At 50.5% G+C, this 19682-nt stretch overlaps 6 protein-coding genes across 6 annotated transcripts; 2 read left to right on the top strand and 4 right to left on the bottom strand.

Moving 5' to 3' along the window:
• Positions 1-1380: 1380 nt before the first annotated feature.
• BBA_05355 (uncharacterized protein) lies at positions 1381-1716 on the bottom strand (the record flags this gene model as incomplete). Its single annotated transcript, XM_008600452.1, has 1 exon — positions 1381-1716. One exon carries the CDS (start codon positions 1714-1716, stop codon positions 1381-1383), a length of 336 nt encoding a protein of 111 aa, XP_008598674.1.
• A 9239-nt stretch (positions 1717-10955) lies between these two features.
• Positions 10956-11325, top strand: BBA_05356 (uncharacterized protein; the record flags this gene model as incomplete). The annotated part of the gene is made up of 2 exons (XM_008600453.1): positions 10956-11049; positions 11189-11325. The coding sequence occupies 2 exons, from the start codon at positions 10956-10958 to the stop codon at positions 11323-11325; spliced, it is 231 nt and encodes a 76-aa protein (XP_008598675.1).
• Positions 11326-13344: 2019 nt separating this feature from the next.
• Positions 13345-14313, bottom strand: BBA_05357 (protein N-acetyltransferase NAT2; the record flags this gene model as incomplete). Its single annotated transcript, XM_008600454.1, has 3 exons — positions 13345-13484; positions 13617-13811; positions 13881-14313. 3 exons carry the CDS (start codon positions 14311-14313, stop codon positions 13345-13347), a joined length of 768 nt encoding a protein of 255 aa, XP_008598676.1.
• Positions 14314-15548: 1235 nt separating this feature from the next.
• On the top strand, positions 15549-16874 carry BBA_05358 (uncharacterized protein; the record flags this gene model as incomplete). The annotated part of the gene is made up of 1 exon (XM_008600455.1): positions 15549-16874. The coding sequence occupies one exon, from the start codon at positions 15549-15551 to the stop codon at positions 16872-16874; it is 1326 nt and encodes a 441-aa protein (XP_008598677.1).
• Positions 16875-17070: 196 nt separating this feature from the next.
• Positions 17071-17468, bottom strand: BBA_05359 (uncharacterized protein; the record flags this gene model as incomplete). Its single annotated transcript, XM_008600456.1, has 2 exons — positions 17071-17130; positions 17199-17468. The coding sequence occupies 2 exons, from the start codon at positions 17466-17468 to the stop codon at positions 17071-17073; spliced, it is 330 nt and encodes a 109-aa protein (XP_008598678.1).
• A 1001-nt stretch (positions 17469-18469) lies between these two features.
• On the bottom strand, positions 18470-19412 carry BBA_05360 (tyrosine phosphatase; the record flags this gene model as incomplete). Its single annotated transcript, XM_008600457.1, has 2 exons — positions 18470-18807; positions 18905-19412. The coding sequence occupies 2 exons, from the start codon at positions 19410-19412 to the stop codon at positions 18470-18472; spliced, it is 846 nt and encodes a 281-aa protein (XP_008598679.1).
• Between the last annotated feature and the right edge of the window lie 270 nt (positions 19413-19682).

The following is a 19682-nucleotide window of genomic DNA, read 5'->3' on the forward strand; positions in this document are numbered from 1 at the left end:
TCCAGTTTTTCCACATAATCAATTGGTCCTGCGCTCTCTCTCAGTTCATCACAGTTCATGCTGCTTGAGACGATTTTCCTTTGATCCGAGTTGCTGGTAAGTGTAACCGTGCTTTGCCGCGGACTCGCACATTGTCCGGAGTCCATTAGTTGGTTGCATGAAATTTCCTTTTTGCCGTCGTGGTATTCTTCGAGTCAGTTGTCTGCGTCAGAGCACATGGCGGCACTCGTGCAAGTTTCTGAAGCGCCGAGTCCAAGTCTATTGTTTAAAACAGCGGGGGCACGTTGCATTCTGAGAATAGAGAGGGCTTGGCCGACAAATATGCACTCACAACACCTATTAGTCTCTCTAGCCTTGAGTGAAAGAGTGAGTGCCTTGCATAAGGTCACGTAAAAGGGGCATCGGCAAATCCAGCATGATGAAAAGTCAATTATAGATATTTGCTTCAAAGAATAGGGGTATCATGGGTCCAATCTCAAATACATGGTGCCATCGGGAATTTCGCATTCTAGGCAATGCGCAATGTTCAAGTTCTATACAGTGGTAAAACCAGAAAGGACAGATGCCCGAATATGAAAAAAAAGTATGCAGAAAACAGAAATACATCTCCTTGTCGGGATGCGATGTAAGAAGAAAGATATAACAGTCATTGTCTCGTGAAAGAATTCCATCCAAGTCTGGGTTTGCGTTCCAGGTTCAGCATTCGACAGTGATACGCGGTACTGCGCATCTCGCCAGCTCTTCATTGTGTAGAAGGCTGATGCTCGAGGCCTATACTGCTCGCCGTCACCTTGGCTACCCCTCTCGTCGTTCTTCGTCTGCAACCGAATGCTACCAAGAACAGTGAACCAAGACGCATCCCTGTCTCGCCTGGCCTGGTAGTCATGTCATGGTTGTCATGTATCGCGAGCCTTGGCAGACGTGGGGATCAATGGTAGGCTGAAGGTATAGTAGGCCAAGATGAGAGTTGAAGGGTTTCGTCGCTGATAGGTTTCGAAAGTGACGTAGCCAGAAGCCCCAGGATTTCGACAAGAAAACAAACAGATATGCCAATACCTGAGGTTTTTGCTCTCAAGTGCTACCGGCAAAGCGGTAATCGGGGGTATCTGTGTGGGGTGGCTGTTGTTCCATGGGGTTGAGCCTAGGCGAGCGCAACGTTGCGATCCAAAGCCGAACCGACAAGGGGCCAAGTCGGGCAGCAGAAATTGCGCATGTAGTAGATGATGAGATGAGTGAGGCAGGGCCAGAAGTTCGGCTGACTTCTGATGACGACCCATGGCCCATAGGGAGGCGGCGTTTTTTGGTGGCGCCATGAGCGGGTAGGTGGCGTTGTCCGCCATCAGCGTCAACGGTTGGCGCATGTGTCAAAAAAAAAAAGAATTAGGCTTTGGTGCTGTTCCAGTAACGGGCGCGAGCAGCGACAGCCGTCTTGTCTCCGTTGAATCGATGCTGGAAGTAGTTGAAGACGGAAAACTCATCACGCGTCATGACATAGTCGTCAGGCTGGGCTTGAATCTTGTTCCAGATGCTGGCGATGGCTTGGTCGAGAATCTTGCTAACGGTGGGATCAGAGGCGCCAGCAGGGCTCTCGCGAGCAATCTCGAGAGCCTGGGACACATCAGACATGACGGGTGAGGAGCCCATCTTCAAAGAGAAGGCGGGGCAAGAGCTGACGCCGGCAACGAGCGAAGCAGGGTCAGGCAAACGGTGAGGCATGTTGGTGACTTTGCTGTCGTTAGGGAGGAGGAGTGAGTGTAAGAGGATGATGCGTCACTGTTATTGAGTAAAAGTGCAAGAATGTCGAGGACGAAGAAATCCGAGGATCTTGCGGCTTCAAGAAGACAGATGGACAGCTTATATGGTTTGACGCCGAATCGGGGCAGCGAGGGCATGTACTATTATATACATGTACGGCTTGGAGAGAACTCGCAGCGGATTCGGGAGTGGGATGGAAGAGGGAGTGTAAGCAAATGGGCGTGTGTATATGGGTGGACTAGGGGGCGTGAGGGTGTATGAACAGAGCTGTTCCTGAAGGCAGTGAGTGGACTTGTACTGAGAATGATTATCCGTAGAGTAATCCGTACTTTGAGTACTTTGAGCACCTGCAAGTTGGGCGATGAAAGCAAGGGACCCGCGGGGCGCCCTGAGGGTGGAGTAGGGGGTGGGAAGGTTTGCGAGGCAAGGCGTGCCAAAGCTGTCTTTTTTGGCTCTAACTAACTAGCTTTCTGCTCTGCAAAAAAAGCAAGAAACAAAAGTTGGTTCCAGCCCAGCGATCAAACTGTGGGTGCTGGCTGGCCAAGGCACTCGACATTCAGGGGATCCTCTTGATGGTGGGCGACTAACTATTTCATCGGCGCGAAATGTGTGTTGGTACAGTTGTACTGCCAACTAAAATAATGAGCCTGCTTTGCTGGCAAGGCCTTGTTAGTCCAGAGTGCTAGCCCTCTTTTGTGCTTTTGATCCGACAAGGACGGCCCAAGGATGACGGCGTGCAGGGCGGCCGAAATGTGATATCTACTCAGTACAAAGTACAACAACAAGGTGGTGAAAGCTGGGATGTAGCTCCAACAGTGTGATAGGATCGTTTGCTTGTGGCTTGCGGATTTCTGTCTGTGTGTGCCGGTAAGGTTGCTGGGGGGGGGGGGCTTGGCTTAGTGGGAGGAAGGCACTGGGAGGCTCTGCAGCGTCAGGTTGGCGCAAGTGGGCTGTTCTAAGCGGTGTGTGCGAGACTCGCATTGGAATGAGTGATGAGGCCAAGATGCTAGAGGTGTGAATAGGTTTGACTTGTTGACTCGTAACGATGGAAAGATGCGTCGGGCATAACAATAGGCAAAGGGGGGGGGGGGGGGGTGGACGCTTAATCTTGCTCAGCCTGCTTTTACAGAGTTTACAAAGTACGCAATACAGCAAAGCACAACCTCCCCTCTGACACAACTCTAATTTCAGAGGATGCTTATTTGCAAATGCAGTAAGTATTTGCAATAAGTATTGTGGTCTATTGTCGATACACACACACACACACACGCAAACACACAACGCCATCACTAGTAAACGAGGCCAAAGTCTAACGGCTGGGCCCAGAAAAGGACGAGGCCGGGGGCAAGTAGGTTACCAACAGTGGTCCAGTGGTCCCGTCCAGTGGCACAACGCAACGGCGAGAACGGCAAATACGCTTTTCTACTTTGTCTGTGTTTGGCCACATGGCCAATCTGTCCAAACTCACGTTACCATGGAAGCTATACCCACGAATCAGGATGCTGCGTATCCCACTGGTCCCTGCTCTCAAAAGTTTGCTTTCTTTTTTGCCTCTGGACTGACTGGGTCAGAACAGGCTTTTGTGCTAGTCAAGCAATAAGGAAAGCTTATTGCGGTCAGCGACGATAAAACAAAAACAGCGGGCAAGCGGGCGAGCGGGCGAGCAGCAAGCGGAGCGCCTGGGATCCGAGAAAGCTTGTCATTTGCAAGCTGGCCCCTTTGCTCTTTGTATGCTTTGCAACCAGTATGCCGGCTGTCGCCATTCATTCAAGTCCGGCCGCATGCTCATGCCTGACTTGTCCTAGTTGGTTAGCTCTTTGCTCCCAAGGCGCGCCGGGGAATTAAATGATAAACAGCGACTAACAACTACTGTGCGCCCGCCGTTGAGTGCTACATTATTCTTGCGTCAAACCCGGTTCGGGCCAGGTCGTCAATAGCATTCAGGTCGTCAATAGCATTGACAATGGTGACAATAGTAAATGAAAAGCATTCATATCATATTAGGACATGCGCATTCTCCCCTGTTTTTTGTGGTCGCTCTATTATTGAACATGGAACTTTACTTGCCGAGAAGCGCGGCCGAAGTGCGTGGCACACAAAGTGCCAAGCTTGGCCCAAAGCCTGTTGCCTGTACAGTACGGAGTATTTACAAAATTGAGCATGCATAAGACCATCTAGAACGCATGAGGGATGCGACAACAAGCAAATACATGAGCTCACGACTCCACACAGTCTCACATGTTTGACGTAATAAATGACAACTTTTGGCGCCGCCTGCGCGTCGAATGCACAACCCGCGTTATATTGGGCAAAGTCTCACCTTCTGTCAACTGTGGCGAGGCTACCAATATTCAGTAAATTGCAGAAAGCAAAAGAAGCACAGCACAGCACAGCACAGCACAGCACATGCAAGAAAAAGCCGTCGTCTGGCTCCGGGGAAGCAACCGCCAACGCCATTTCGCCGCGCGGCCAAATATGCTTGCTCCATGTACTGACGGACACAACCCGAAAGCTTATCCCTTTTTCCTCATTTATTATTATTACACAAAGCAAACATGAGAAACAGCATCCCCAAAATTCAGAGTTCAGCAGTGGTTCTTTCACTTTTAAGCATTTCACTGCAAGGAGGAGCATGGCATAATAGAGGAGGCCAGGGCCTAGGAGAGATGGAGAGACCCAGCGACGGCGGCCTGAATCGAGACTAAAAGGCATTCTTTGCGAGCTTCCATGGGCCTTCTAATTTCCAGTGGCCCCAGGGCTCCTTTATGCTCCCTCACCTAGCCCTAAATATTCCAAAGGCGCTACAGCCTAGTTACAGCCTACCTAGTTACAGGCTGAGGCCACTGACCACACCGGCCTAGTCCGCTCCTCCACACCGAAACGTGAAGAGCACATGTTTTCGGGTTCAATCAGCGCATCAAGCCCAGATCATCTTTACTTTGCTCATGTTTTAGACGCCCAACGCTAAATACAACACTACAAGTAGTGCCTGGGCGAAACTTGTCCGCTACCACCACCGAAGCGCTTCGGAGAAAAGAGCTCCACGCAATAATCCAATCATCATCATCCTACACATAACAGCGTTGTCGTGGCCATTTTCTTTTTTTTTTTTTTTTTGCGTGGTTTTTCTCTACGACGGTCAAGACTCTAAAGCCATGACTCTTGCACAAATTTAATGTTTATTGCGACTTGGACATGCCCACACGACAAATTGCGGTAAGCAGTAACAATGACATTGCAGTGTATTGACACGCAGTCCAATGACACAGTACTTCCGCATTGCCTTTCTGTCTCGGCAATCTGCAAATTTCAGCATGTATATGTATATCAGTAGTTATTTCGACTGCTTCAAAGACAGTCAGTGTCATCTCTGCCCTGCCGCCAATCATACCCTCAAGAACTGGCCGAAGACGCCGGGACTATTAGTTGATCGCCACAACAAGATACTCTGTTAGCTGTGGCCATTTTAGTTTAGATAATGTCGATCTTACGACTGTAGCCATCCAACAACCATTTGACGCCCAAAAAGGCCCAAAGGCCGTACCACCAACAACCTCCCGCCTAACGCTAGCATAATTCTGCCCCGTTGCCTGAAATTTACCGATGTCTTCTTGAATCGTGCATGAAAAGTGTCTTCCGCCCACACCCTCCTCTCGCCTCTCTCTGATCGGCTCCATCCCAGCCACCAGCACCCTGGTTCATCTCAACGGCCCTGTCTGGCCAAAGCCGCTTCACAGAAAAAATTCGGAAACAATTCGGCATCGCGGCCCCCCGTCGCAGAGGAATAAATAGAGCCCGCAAGAACTTTAGAGTTTTGCGTCCGACCCGCCGTCGTCTTCTGCATAGTTGCGCAAAGCCGACGGGGGAAAAATTGTAATTCCACTTTCCATTTACTCCAAACAAATAAAATCAGTTGTGGCATTATTTCCGTTTCAGGAGCCAAGGGCTAAAGGCCAGAACTGGCACTTTGAGGTGATCGACTTCTCCAGCAGGATCGAGGCCTGTAATATCGGCGGTCCCAAAAAATGACACTGCCAAGATACAATCTATTACTACTTATTACATTCCCGGCTCGGTAACTACTGAATACATTGACTTGAAATTTGTACATTATTCCCCTGCAATGCCATGCATGGGCCGGCCGTGGATCTCAAGGAGGGGCAGTGACATTCATATCCGCGGTCCTCAAAGGCCCACCCGCAATATAAACCAACGCTGGTGCATATCATCTCTTTAATTAGACACGAATACGGAATATGTCACTGAATATTGCAATGACATACTCATACATACAGCCTAATTACGTTGCCATCTTGTGTACCCGCCAAGAGATCAATCTCGCTCTCAGCCTCACCCATTTATCCAGGCTTGGCACCTCATCGCGGGGTCGGCTCGTATTACCAGGTAAACGGTTTACAGCCCGTGATTGCAGAATGACAAATTATTTTCTTTATTTTTTATTTTTCTTTTTTAAGTATATCGAGATTTGGTAAGAAGCCCAACTTTCTACTCACATGGCCAAGCAACTTTTCCAAACACTGTTTTCGCTCAGTCTTTCTTGCTTTGGAGCATACGCCGCCTTGACCTCTCCGGAGCACCATGGTTCCGATGCAAGCCAATTTATGCGGATCGAGTTTTACATAAAATTGCTTAGTTTTACCTCGTAGAATTATACTTTTTTTTTTTCCTTATTTTGGCTCGGCCAACTTTGCAACCTGCCAAGATGAGCGTTCAAGACATTACATAAGTGCTAGCTAGACTCAAGAGCAACTGAGACAGTGACCCCCAACTACAACTATCTGAAGCTAGTTTGCGCCAGATTTTGATCGCGGGGACCGAGTTATACCTTGTTGGATAACGATCCCGGGGCTTGTTCCTTGCTCTTGAGATCGGTACATCCAACATTCGCTACGAAAACCTGATATTTTCAGTAAGATCACAGATCATGCAGCATGTTGGAGCAACAGTCCTGCCGCCTGTTTTACTGCAGACGCAAGGCTACATTGGTGTCTTCTCCCCTTAGATATGGAGCCGAGTCGATCCATGCCACCCGTCTTGGTGGCGTTCGGCCCTCTTTTCCTGATTTTACTGATTTTTGCATCTCCGGTCCGTCTCCTCATCCCGGGACTTTAATACATTGGCATTGCAACATGACCGTTCGCCGATGACATGTAACTACTAGTTACTCACTATGAGCCACTACCATAAGTATCCCGCTGGCAAGAACTCCTCACGGCGTACTGGTAGCCCAACTCCGCTAGCGTAGTCTTGTTTGTTCATGAGCCCCCCCCCCCCCTGTAAACTTTAACCGTTTAGCGTGGGCGCCGCCTGCAATTGTGAAGGGGCTAAATAAAGTATAAGAAACTAATTAGTACTCTGATCAATAAACGCCGCAACTTCGTCCTCGGCAAAGTTTCACGCACGAGATACGACATGTCAGGAACTAATCAAGGGGATTCATAGATAAAAAACTGAAACATATCAAGGGGGGTTTATAGTCAAAGTGAAGATCAGTTGCCGGACTTTGAGTCCGGCAAAGAAAAAAATGGGCAACGGCCCGAGCGAAACCAAGCGGCGATCGTCTGTTGTGACCCTTGCCGCATAGACGATTTGGGGTAGTTGCAAAAAAATAAGAACAAGTGGCCATTATAATAATAAAACTTGAAGCCCGAGCGGTGTGCGTTTGTTACCGTCTTGCCCTTTTTCCCCCGCAAATTGCCCTGACATGTCTTCTCTCATTGGCCCATTATCAAATCGGCTCTTCTTTAACCTCTCTTAACAAAGACCTATAATCCGTAGTTGAATCAATATTCAGCGTTGCTGTTTCATTACCAAGAGATTCGGCTATTCGTATAGAGGCACCTGCCCATGACAAAACCTGCGCCTCTTAGATGATTGCAAAATAGAGGGCAACTAATTTATCCCGCAATGTTAGACCTTAAAGAGCTCAAATTCTCCGTAGCACCAGCCCTAAAATGGGAGTGAACTAGTTGCTAGTTACCAATTGCATCGTGGAGACTCGAGTTCTCGGGGCTCTGCAAAAAAAAAAAAAAAAAAAAAAAAAAAAAAAAAAACAAGAAAAGCAATTCTTGCTGCGCCGCCCTTGATCCATCCGCGCCCGTTTCGTAGCCTTGAGAGCCCGAATAGTCATTGGCTCTTCGCGTTGGCGCCAGTGCCCTGGGAGGAGATGGATGGCTTCGTGGGGACGCACGGCCTGCAGCTTAGTTAGCGCTTCCATGTTGGCCCGATGTCCTGAAGCTTCCAGCCTGTGCGTTAGCGCCTGCGACAACGAGGCTCGGGTCTCTGATTTCAGGTGCAAGGGGGCGTGTTGCAACACTCCAAAGTCGAATACATTCAGTATCGGGCCTACTGGTATTGAGCGTATTGAGCGTATTTGCAAGATTGTATTTACTTGGCGTTTTACTCTACATCTCCTCGTCTACGGATACTTGTTGCGCATCTCTTTGTCAGGCGTCTATGCCCTGCTATCAGATGAACCCTCGGCATAGACCCGCGCAGTCTAGTTGGTGGCTTGATGCTAACCAGCCACCCAAATGTATCGAACGATGATGCACTTGAGAGAAAATATGAGAGTCAAGAGAGCCCACTTGCGAATTGTGATCGGCATATTGCAGTTTAGAGGGGAGCATTTTTCGACTTGGCAAGGGTTCCTGGCCCTGCGCTGCGAATCTCGTCCCCACGGAGCTACGTTCCGAGAATGGAGAAGCCGACTGAAGAGTGAAGATTTCGGCAAGCATCTTCTCGCTAGCCCAAGCATCTAGGCACAAAAGTCAACCAAAGTAGAGACCCTTGGGCTCGTGCTCTCAATGCGACGGGGTGGTACCCAAGTCGGTTCGCAGTCAGTGTTTGCGTGTCTATTATTCTGACATGTTATTCTCTAATTATTGACATGTCATATGCTTTGTAGCATCAGCCAGTTTGTGAGGTTGCATTTCTACCAATAAGCTGTTCTGACTGAATATACTGATACTACGTATGCTTCGCAAAAGAATTCAAACATCACCAATGCCCATCGTTGACCCAGCCTCTTGTTTCACACCGTTTTGCTGTCCTCCACTGGATAACTAGTGGCTCTTCTCCTCTTGCACATGCACTCGAGTCCGTCGGCCGTTTCTGAGGCTCTTGTCCGACGCCGTGGCCCCCATCTTTCTCGCAGACTCGGGTGTTCGGCTCAGCGTGGAGCTTTTTTGTAATAGTAGTTCTAGCATCGGGAGCGTTGGTGATGCGATGCAACCAGAGCGTGACCAAGCTAGTTAGTCGCCAGTTTGGAGCTTCCTCTCCCGCAATACCCGCAATACCAGTACCAATCTGCGCGATATGATGCCCGCTCTCAGGCACCACCCAACGATTGCGTAGTTAGTGTCTTTCTCTGTCCGCTTTTGTGCCTCGCGAGGCGCCCCAGCTGGGAGGTTTGGTATCCACAAGGTACAAACTCTATTCGCTGGTGTGCTCAAAGTAGTTACCCTTGGAGTTTACACGATTTGACGACATTTGCAGCAAGACAGTTTTGACAGACGAACTCTTTTTTTTTTCTACGACCCCGTTTCTTCCGCTTCAACTCCGTTCCCCACTCAGCTCGACGTTGCCGGGCCAAGTACACGATTCTGGAAGGAGCTCTCGGGAGCAGCTCCCGTTAAGCTGATAGGCTAGTAATTAGTTCGACAGTCGCATTATCGTAGTAAACCCAACCAGAAGCTTTAATCCATATATGGTGACGATTGTCTTTTTTTTAAACTATCAGTATCCGTAGATCGACACGAACGTTGGCCTACGTGGTTCCTCACATCTCTTCTGAGAAACCCCTGGCCGCCGTCGCTAACTCGGGCGTCTACCGAGACAACGACCAGCATAATCGCATGCTTTTGATTCCATGAATGAATTTGCTGTTCAAAGGATTATACTTTCATGTTGCATCTGTACATGCTCAGCCGCTACCCAATTCGGCCATGTGGCGCCCTGTCAAATCCTCTCTCTCAAGCGGGGTTCTTACTGAGTCCATCGTGTGGTTGGGCGGGCGGGTGATTGTGCTAATTAGCTCATTGCTGCATTCTGCCGTGTACTTGACCCTGGTCAGTTCCATTGATCTTGTCATAATTCTGGTCTGAAACATGTACAGCCTGGTTTAAAAGGAGTCTCATCCACGTTGGCCCAGAGCCGTTGTTCAGCAGAAGCCGCAAAATAAGGTTTTCCGAGTCGCAAGACAGTGCTCCATAGCCCCTCGCTTATGACAAGTTGCTATACCCTTGACATGTCAACATGCCTTCTCTAGACTATCAGTACTCCCAGTGCCGACATGCTCGCCCCTGCCCTTTCAGCTATATGCTGTTTCATCATGAAACGATCATGCCGCTCAATAAAGTTTACAGATTCGGTGCGTGCGATTTCTTGGCGATTGGACAGATTACGGTGACCGGTATGAAGGGTCAGGACACTGGCAATACTCACCGAACATCGTCCCGGTGATATACACACGCAGCTGCTATTTTTCGCTTATAATGATAGTCTATATCGTATGGTTGCCGCAGACTTGAACGTTATATGGCTCGTATTACCGCAGTTCGCACTCTACACAAACCTTACTTTCGTTTCGCATTGCAATTAGCTCGTCGAGTCAGGCTTGCAATTACTAAGAATAGATTCTTCAGAGTAAATTTATCCTTCTCATTCGGATGTGCGGACTGGTTGCTTATTAGCCACAAGTCGCAAGCATGACGATATGGATACGCTAGGGCTAACCTCGAGTATACCGGGCAGTAAAATAGGCTCTCGTTCTGCGTCAAAGGCTGGCCACATGATATCCTGTCGTGTGTCGAGCTAGTCATGCAAATGACGAACCTTCTTGCTTAATGGTGTCGTTATAGCTTCAACATTGCAGTTACGACAAATTGCGAGAGACGGTGCCCTTGAATCCTTGTGCCTCCATTTCCATCCTGACAGGGTGGCATGAGCAAATATATGATGACGAGGGCGGACGGGGCCTGAAACTTTATATCTCACAGCCTCACTCGAGTCACGATAACACAATGCCCTCAGTCATTTTTTGCCTTTCTTCTCCAGATTACAAAGTTGAGCCAAGGCGCTGGCAGTCTGGCGTTATAGGGAGGCGGACTTGCTATACGGCGATTACCCACCACCAAATATACTTTTGCGTGCTTCTTCGGCACTGGCGGCTGTCTGTGATGACTGATCACCACCAGGCCGACTTCGTGATAAAGCTTGGCGGCGGAAACTCTAAGCGCCCAGACCAGCTGACCACAATTCCAGGAGGCGACTGTAAGGGAGAGTGCAATAAAGGGCAGGCAGCCAACTAACAAACAAACAAAAGAAATAATAGCGTGCTGGATGATGTAATCGTTACAACGGGTGCTGTATTCTAACTAGTTTCTAGTGTTTCTAGTCTAACTACAGCAAGCGTGGCCTAGCGGTGTCACCCCGTCCCCGTTTCAGCCAGCAACCAACCACGCCAACCTCACGCTGATGGGCAAATGGGGCAAAAGAGCCAGCTTTATGGCCCAATCGAATGGCTTCGCCCAAAAGAGGTTGAAGTGAAGACAGTCTTGTGAGCTCACGAGACGCTACCGAGTACGGATATAATTCCGTGCTTTGCACAAAGCCGATCGGCATTTCGAGTATGACGCACGCTTCGGCCTTTTATTGCTTGATCGCCTCTCCGAGTGAAACGAAACGCTCCCAATCAGCGTGCAACTTGTCGACTGGCGATCAGCCAAAACTCTATTGACAGTGAAATACTCAATGTAAAACTCAACTTCTTTGTGAGAGTTTACAGGGGAGCGCCCTTCTCGGCGGCCACCGTCGTCATACTCGTGGCGGGCGCAGGGCCGGCCAATCACAACGCAGTTTCCATGATAGGAAACTCGTACGACTTGTCGAAGGTTTTGGACAAGGCGGACCCTGAATAGGGCCTGAAAAGGACCAACGGACACGCGAGTTAATTGAGACTAGTCGGCCGACCGGCCCTCCGTGCAGGATTGTCGGAACGATTTTCCCAACTGCGGGCGGATACACACAACACTCCCGCACGCACATGCATACATACATACTTGTAACCACTGGGTCGGCGGGACGCGGTTATTGGTTTTCCCTATTCGGGATTTGTGCGCGGAATGTTGGCCCTGCACGGGTCTCGACTCCATCAATCGTTGTTCTCTTGTCTTCGTGGTCTCCATCGCCCGTTGAAAGCGTTGCGTCCGTGCCAAGGGAAGAAGTAGACGGCCCGTCCTGGCATGAGTAAGTTCTTTGCATCTAGAATAGCAGCAGAAACTCCGTCGAAACTACTAGTACAGCAAATAACACGATCAGAGGGGAAAATCAAGCCAGTCAGGCGGGAAGCCAAAAAAAAAAAAAAAAAACGGTTTCTTGGCGGCGGGTTCTGTACAGCCTCGTTGAATACCCGAGTCCAGTTCACGCCCCCCGTGTGTAGTTATTGGTTTTTGCGATCATCGTCTTGCACATGTTATTGCCGAAAAGTCCACAAAGACTCGATTCCGCTTGTACTGAGTGATATGGGTAAGTTTCGTATCCTAGCAGGTACCAACAAGGAAGATCGAAGAATTACAGGGCTGCGAGCACCCATGTCTGCTACCTAGGTCAGAACAGATGCCGGACAGGCATATATTACTTACGCACGACACTTCGTACGGAGTACGGATTACATGACAGACAGTACACACTTGCGACTGCCAGGAAGCTCGACGGGTTGCGGGCTCACCCACAATCATTGGCGTTCTGCAACGCCAAACTTTAATTGCCTGAGATACCTGCAATAATGTTGTTTGCTTTTCGACAAACGCCACTATGCAGGTAAGGCCACTCAAACGATCCTTGCCTTTCTCGTTGCGCGCACCGGCGACCAAGCCAACCCAAACTTGGACGTGGCGGCAACATGGCAACGAACAGTTCTAATAATAATAGAGGTCCGCCAGCTGCAAGTACAACGTTTATTTTGATCAAGTACTGATTACACCAAAGACGTCTCTATGATTACACAAAAGGAGTAAGTAGTGCCGCTGAGTCTATCCTGGTCTAGCTATATCTACCCCCTTTCATACATGTAATATACAACAATCATCAACTATTGCCCCTCAAACTCAAATCTACAGCCTCTCTCAGTCGCTTGGCTGCATATGATCGCTTAGCCTGGTAACATACTTGCAACCTCATAATCTGCCCATTCCGAGAATACCGCGCGAGGTATTCTGTCAATCTGTTTCCTGCTTGCCCCTCCCATCCCTCTGTATCAAACCGCAGACATCCACATGGCAAAGTTTAACCTGTAATTATTCGCAAAATGCTGACGCCTTGGCTAACCGTTGGTTGTGTGGAGACTAACACCCGCCGGCCGCAACGGTTGTCCAAACGGCGAGAGTCTTCGTTTGCAGGGCCATTGTATCCGTATCTTCATCGCTTCTCGCGCTGGCCTGCGTAGATATTGAGGGTCTACAACACTTCAACACCCCTCATCAGACCCCATTGCTTCCGACGGCGGACCCACAAGAGTGCAGTATGCCTGCAGGACCTGGGAAAGAATCCGCAATCGGAAACCGCCGATTACGCTTTTTTCCCGATGTTCCAGCCCCATGAACGAAGCTTCTTGACAATCTTGGGCGTAAGCGCTGCTGTCAAGGGGACTCGCACGAAGATGAAGCTCTTGTGAATGGCGTACGCAAGAGCCAACTGTGTCCCGAGACCTGCAAAAAAAGAACATGTTACTGGCTTAGACTTCAGAATGTAGGCCGGGCTTCAAACGCCGCGTGGGGCTTTCTAGCCCACTTGTGACCTAATAGGTATGTTTGCAACAGACAACAAGATGGGTGACTTACTCGCTGCTTCGTTGTGGTGCTCCTGTGCCGTTTCGACGCCCCAGCTCATCATCTCCACAGTTTCGCTAACATCTCCATTGCCAAGAGTATCATTTTCCGTCTTCTTGACCGATTGCCAGTAATCGCGCCACTTTTGCCGAATTGATTCTGGAATGAATTTCGAAACGGTGGATACAACGGCGTGCTCAATTCGACCTATAATTTCGGCGAGTCATTCTGTCAGTCTCCCATCGGCGTATTACATGGACAATTGTCGCAACATACCTATCGTGTCGGTACCTACGATGCGCACCAACAGGAAGCAAAAGGGAAAGTCAAGGACACTGAGAGCAAGGTACACGCCAATAGCCGACTTGCCGTAATCCTTGAACAGCTTTTTTAGCCGTTTGGTAAGTGACAGGGGCTGTGGCTGTTCCCCGTTCGTGTTGTTGTGCCTCCAAGCGGAGAAGCGAAAACCTCTCCTCGATGCCGGCGCCCATTCAGATGCTGCCGCTTGCAAGCCTATGGGCCGCAATGGGTGAAGCGTTGTAGCAAAACGGCGTGAGCCGCTAGATTGGGCCGAGCTCCGTCGAAAAATGTTGCGCTGCGTCGTATAGAGGCGTCGCCAAGCACCTTGCAAGGCGCCTGATGATGGCGCATTCATCATGTTGAAAGCTCGCTGAGCGGACCCGGAACCTTGTAGTAGAAACCGTAGCATTGTGGCGTGTAGGCCTTGAAGCAGTCGCAGATGATATCGGAAGGGTTCAAAACGCCAGCGGCGCGTGTTGACCTTCAATGGTGCGCAAAGGTTCGATTTGGGAGCTACTCGGAACTATCGGGGTCTCGCGGTCCGCAGACGGTCGGGTGTTGCGGTTGTTCAGTATGTATGCGGGCGGCATCCGCTTCGTCGGTGACAATGCGTGTATGTATAAGTTCAATTTCCTGGTTGGAGATGCCAACAATGCCGCATGATGCGCTTGATGGCTTCGGCTGTGGTTTCGCCCTGTTTTCGAAGCTGCCAGAAAATTGATGATGTCGTCCTTGGCCAAGGGTCCGGCGGGGCCTTGCCACTTTGGGAGCGTCACGTGGGACAGAACCAATGCCAGCACTTCACGTTGGGGCATGGCCTGCGCGTACTGAAAACAATCATGATAGCTCTGCTGCAAATGAAATCGTGATCCATGAAAGTGTGGTTGAGTCGGATTTGACTACATTATGAAATGTCAGCTGTTGTTGTGGTGCGACAGCAGCGAGACGAGTCCCTGCACCGGAGCAAAATCGGCGTCTAAGTGAGCTGCTAAACGAGCCAGCAAACGGCGATGCGCCGTGTTCGCAGCATGTTCCCATTTGATCGATTATTCTCGCTAAACAACTCTATTTAAATGCTTGGCAACCACAATTGGCTCGGCTACAGAATTGGATCCGGCTGCAGACCCGAGCCGAGCCCCGAACGTGATGGCATCGCAGCTGCCATGCTGACAGCCATCACCTTGGCATCACTGCCTAACGACCCACGTGATGGCAATTCTTCTTCTCTCTCTTGTGATTTCTATTCTCGGTAGATGATGACGTGCATCTCTTGGAGTAACTCTCCGTTCGCTCGTTAAACCGCAGTATCTCTGTCGCTCGTTCAGCTCTGTTTCCATGTCGACTGGGCAGCTTTGGCTGCATTTCGCTCCTTTGGTTAGGCGAGCATATAATGGCAAAGATTGCCAAGACATACGGTAAACGGGGTACATCGGCTCGCATATTGAATGCAGAGAGACATCGCCAAAGCCTTCAAGCAATTTTTAGCTCTTCCAAGACCGGTAAGTGTCTGTTCCTCTGGCCGCACACTAGACGATCAACTGACTGGGCTGTGTATTAGATACAAATCATTCAGTCTCAATTCCTGCTACAATATCGCTACAACATACTTCATCAGTTATTACAAGCATTCATCACAATTTCCCGATGCACTCTTCATCTACCACCGATCACGCCTCCCTCGGACGCAGGCTGCGCAGCGCTGCGCCCAGACTCGTGCCAGCTGCCCCAGCTGCCAGTCCTACCCGTCTTATTCTTTCGACCACCAATGAACGAATGGCATCACCTGTAGATATTAAAACAGAAAAATCTTTGAAGGACTCGCCGAAAAGTTCGCTGCTGGCCTCTGATGTCCATGGCCTTTGTTCCCGCAATCGTTGTAGAGACGCACTGTGCAGGAACACCACAGAATGGGACACAAAACAGGCAGCTGGTTATCTGGAAATCCTCAGTCCTGTTGAGATTGACAATAAAACTACAGCAATTCTAGCGCCTACAGCTTCACCCAAGCCACAGCCACCCTCAGCCATCGCTCGACTTGCGACATACACAGCAGGGAATTTGGGCAGTACAACGAGTCGTAAGTGGGCTGAGGACGCAATTCAGGTCTCACAGAAAAACAGAAGTCGGAAAGCGGTAAGATACAACGCATCCGAGCCCCAGAAACGAGGCTTGATCCGGGTCGAAGACTCAATACTGATGCATGAACAGCTTACCACCATCGAGCTTCGACTAGATGAGGGCAGTGTCGGAAGAAAAGCACAGTCAACCGTAGGGGGTAGTATCAAGAGAAAACTAGTTCCATGTCCGACTCGATCGCTGCGCCTAGACCGAAGTACTGAAAACCACATATTGCCTGTGCAGGTTGACAGTCGCCCAGGTTGCCCCCCAGTCTACGACTCCACATTCCCACGAGATCCATTCGCAGATGAAAAAAGTTTCGAAGAGAACCTCTTTGATGGCCTCTTATGCGAATGCCCGACAGGCTCCTCAACGCCCAAGTCAGCAACGCTAACGCCCCAACTGCACAGGAATGGTGAGGGCGATGATGACCGCTCCCACCACTTTGCAATTGAGTCGGAAAGTTTGTCTGCTCAGAACCCGGACAGAAAAATAGACATAGATGGCTCTTGCAAGGGAAAGACCGCCATCGAGTCTATATGCGGATATGGCCGCGTTAAGAAGCACCCTTCACCCAGTAAGAAGGCATTGGAAGACTTGGAACTGGCCTTTGCCATATACACCAAACTCAAGCCCTTGGAAGGTGGGGATGAAACTGATGAACTGGCCAAGGATGAGCGCGGAGCGCTTTCAGCTGCAGACCACAACAAAGCAATGCGTCAACACCGGAAATTCGCCGTCCCCGAGGAAGCGCATGAGATGGCCCATAGGCGTGCATACAGGATCCGGCATAGCTTGCCGTATCGGCCCACAGTGAAAAACACTCAGGATATTGATGAGTTACGATGTTAAAGATTTTTACGCCCTCAAGGTTGGAACCACTCTAATATTGCTTTTTTTGGAACCACGAGGCAAGAGCTAGGATTGTGATCGGAAACGCAAAGTGGGTGCGAGTATATAGGTATATTTAATGAAACGCAGCTAATATCAAGGACAAAACCGAATATTCATTCCATCGTGAGGGTATGGGTATATGTGCTCTAAATGACTAAAAATGGTGGTGAGCGCCGCGGCCGTCGGTGCCGTGCATGCGGCGAGTGCCGGCAGCCTGTATGGTGGACGGTGTTAGTGGACCGGTCGTGGGCAAATTTCTGTGCATGCGTGGGGAAAACGTACTTTGACGCCAGGACGATGGGTCAGACTACCGCGGAGCTTGAGAAGGGCCCCCGAGATTTTGTCCCCAATACTGGGCTTGCGTTGGTGGTGGTGGTGGTGCGCGGCAGGCCGACGAGAGAAGAGGCCTCGGCGGCGGGGAGCCGTGGTTGTAGTAGCGGTAGTGGTAGTGCTGTGGTGATGCGCAGGCCGGCGCGAGAAGAGACCCCTCCGCTTGGGAGGAGCTGCGACGACGCCTTCGTTGCGACGGTTGCTGTACCGAGAAAAGGGCATTTTGGTTGCTTTTTTGATGAGGTAGGTTTTCATGAATGATGCTTTGTCCAGCAGTTTTGGGGAGTAGTGAGATGTGGCTAGTGGGCAGGAACAGCGGCACTTTATACACAAAGAATACATGCCCTTTGTGATGCCATGATGCTAACCATGATTCTAACCATGACGGACTGCATGCGTACCCATTTGTTTCACGGATGCCACATACATCATCTTGATTATGCAAGATCACAGCAAGACCAAGGGCAAAAAAAAAAAAAAAAACAATGGCAGCCCGTTGAGCCAGAAAAAACTTGGCTTTGGACGGTGCCTTGCAAAAGAGGAAAGAGATCTGTGGCGGGTGGGGAGCGCACCATGTGGCTGACGACGTCATGCTGGGGAATCGTGTGCATGGAATCAGGGTTTGTGGCGCCTACTTTTGCGTCCTCAATTTATCCGCCTTGTTTTTCTTCTTCATTTACTGGGTGAATATATTGTCAACTTGGTGAAAACAAAGTGTGGCTGAGTATCTGGGAAAAAAGTGATGGACCCCTGGTAGGTATGAGGCCTGCCCAGTGATGGAGTTGTGACGTAGGTGGGTAGGGATGGCTGATGAGGGCAGGAGAGTTGCAAGCTTACTATGCCGTATGGCGATATGCAAGTACGTAAGTTGGTGGTTGGCAACTTGATCAGCATGTCATTTAATCTATAAATGTTTTCAGAATTCTTGTCACATTGTACGTTAGGTCAGTCATTCTGGGACAGGCGTTTGAGTGTATGGCGTCATCATCAAAAGAGGGAAGGAAATGTGATGAAAAGCAATCAAGGTAGATATTCTTTATCGTGAGTCTCTTATTCTCATACGGCTTCTAGTTCTTCAGCATCGACAAGATCCAACCAAAATCTACCATACTCTCCAAACAAAATATGAGCTATTCCACCAACAAATATACGACCCCCCCCCCCCCCCCCCGTCCATTCATGGCACGCACACTAGTTCCACTGGCACTGGCGACGGGGATCGTCTACTCGGTTCGCATGTTGACCTTGATCACCTCGAGTTCCTTGTTGGAGAAGCCGAGGCCGTCGGCAGACGTAATGTAGCCGTCCCAGCCGCCAAACCTCTCGTTGAGCGCGTCGAGGAATGCGTTCCAGTACTCGGGACGCAGCTGGACGAGGTTGTAGAAGCCCGGCGTCTCCGGGTCGGTGATGCCGACCGTCTTCATGGCAAACGGCATCAGCTTGTCTCGGACGGGCTCGATGCCGATGCGTGATAGCATGTAGTCGCGAATCACGGCCTCGGGCGGCGAGCCGGCGAGATGGTGCAAGAGGCCGGCGAGTACACCGGTACGGTCTCGACCAGCTAAATTTTTTTATAATAAAGAAAACCCCAACCGTCAGCATTTCAAATCGTACTCCCCAAAAGCAGGATTGCGCCAATTATCGCAGGCTTCACTCACCAGAGCAGTGAAATAGCATGGGCTCGCGCGGCTTGTCCCGCACCTGCTCGAGCACCGCGCGGAACGTGGGGCCGTACGCCAGCGCGACGTTGAGGTATTGCGCGCGCCAGGCATGAATGCCCTCGGCGGCCGCAAAGTCGGCTAGCGCAGGCGTCGGATAGTCGCCGCGCGCGGGCCGCCAGATGTTGTCGACGCCGGGGACGCGCGGGTCCGGGGCGCCGTCGCGCTCGGCACCCTCCCGGCGCAGGTCGTAGACGTGCCGGACGTGCGCCGCCAGCCACGCCAGCGCCTCGGGGTCCCCGGCCGCGTACTCGAGCGTGCCGCAGCGGTATACGCGACCGGGAGGGATCGCGCTGCCGGGCACGGCGCCGGCGTCGCGTAGGTTGAGGAGAGACCGCGAGGGGACAAAGGGTGGCGCGGTCAGCACGGGGAGCAGCTGCTCGGACGGAATGACGGTGCGGACGTCGGTGGCCGCGAGCGCGTCAACGGCGGCAACGTCGAGCGGCATGGTGGCCGAGTTGGTTGGAAGATGTAGCTGAGAGGGGAGGGATGTGGCTGATAGAGAAAGACAAGACTAGGTTAGTTAGTTATACAGATGCGGAGAGTTGGCCGGGGAGGGCCGAGATGGGACTCGCTGCGGATATATAAGCACTGGAATACGTGATGCAGTAACGAATATCACTGACGACTGTAATACAGGTAAGATATTGAGAAGCGTCTAAATTGCGCTTTGTGTAGCAGTATAGCAGCTGTGAATTGGTGTCAAGAAGACAGAAGT

This window comes from Beauveria bassiana (genome assembly GCF_000280675.1).
Source record: "Beauveria bassiana ARSEF 2860 unplaced genomic scaffold BBA_S00014, whole genome shotgun sequence".
Classification (NCBI taxonomy): Eukaryota; Fungi; Ascomycota; class Sordariomycetes; order Hypocreales; family Cordycipitaceae; genus Beauveria; species Beauveria bassiana.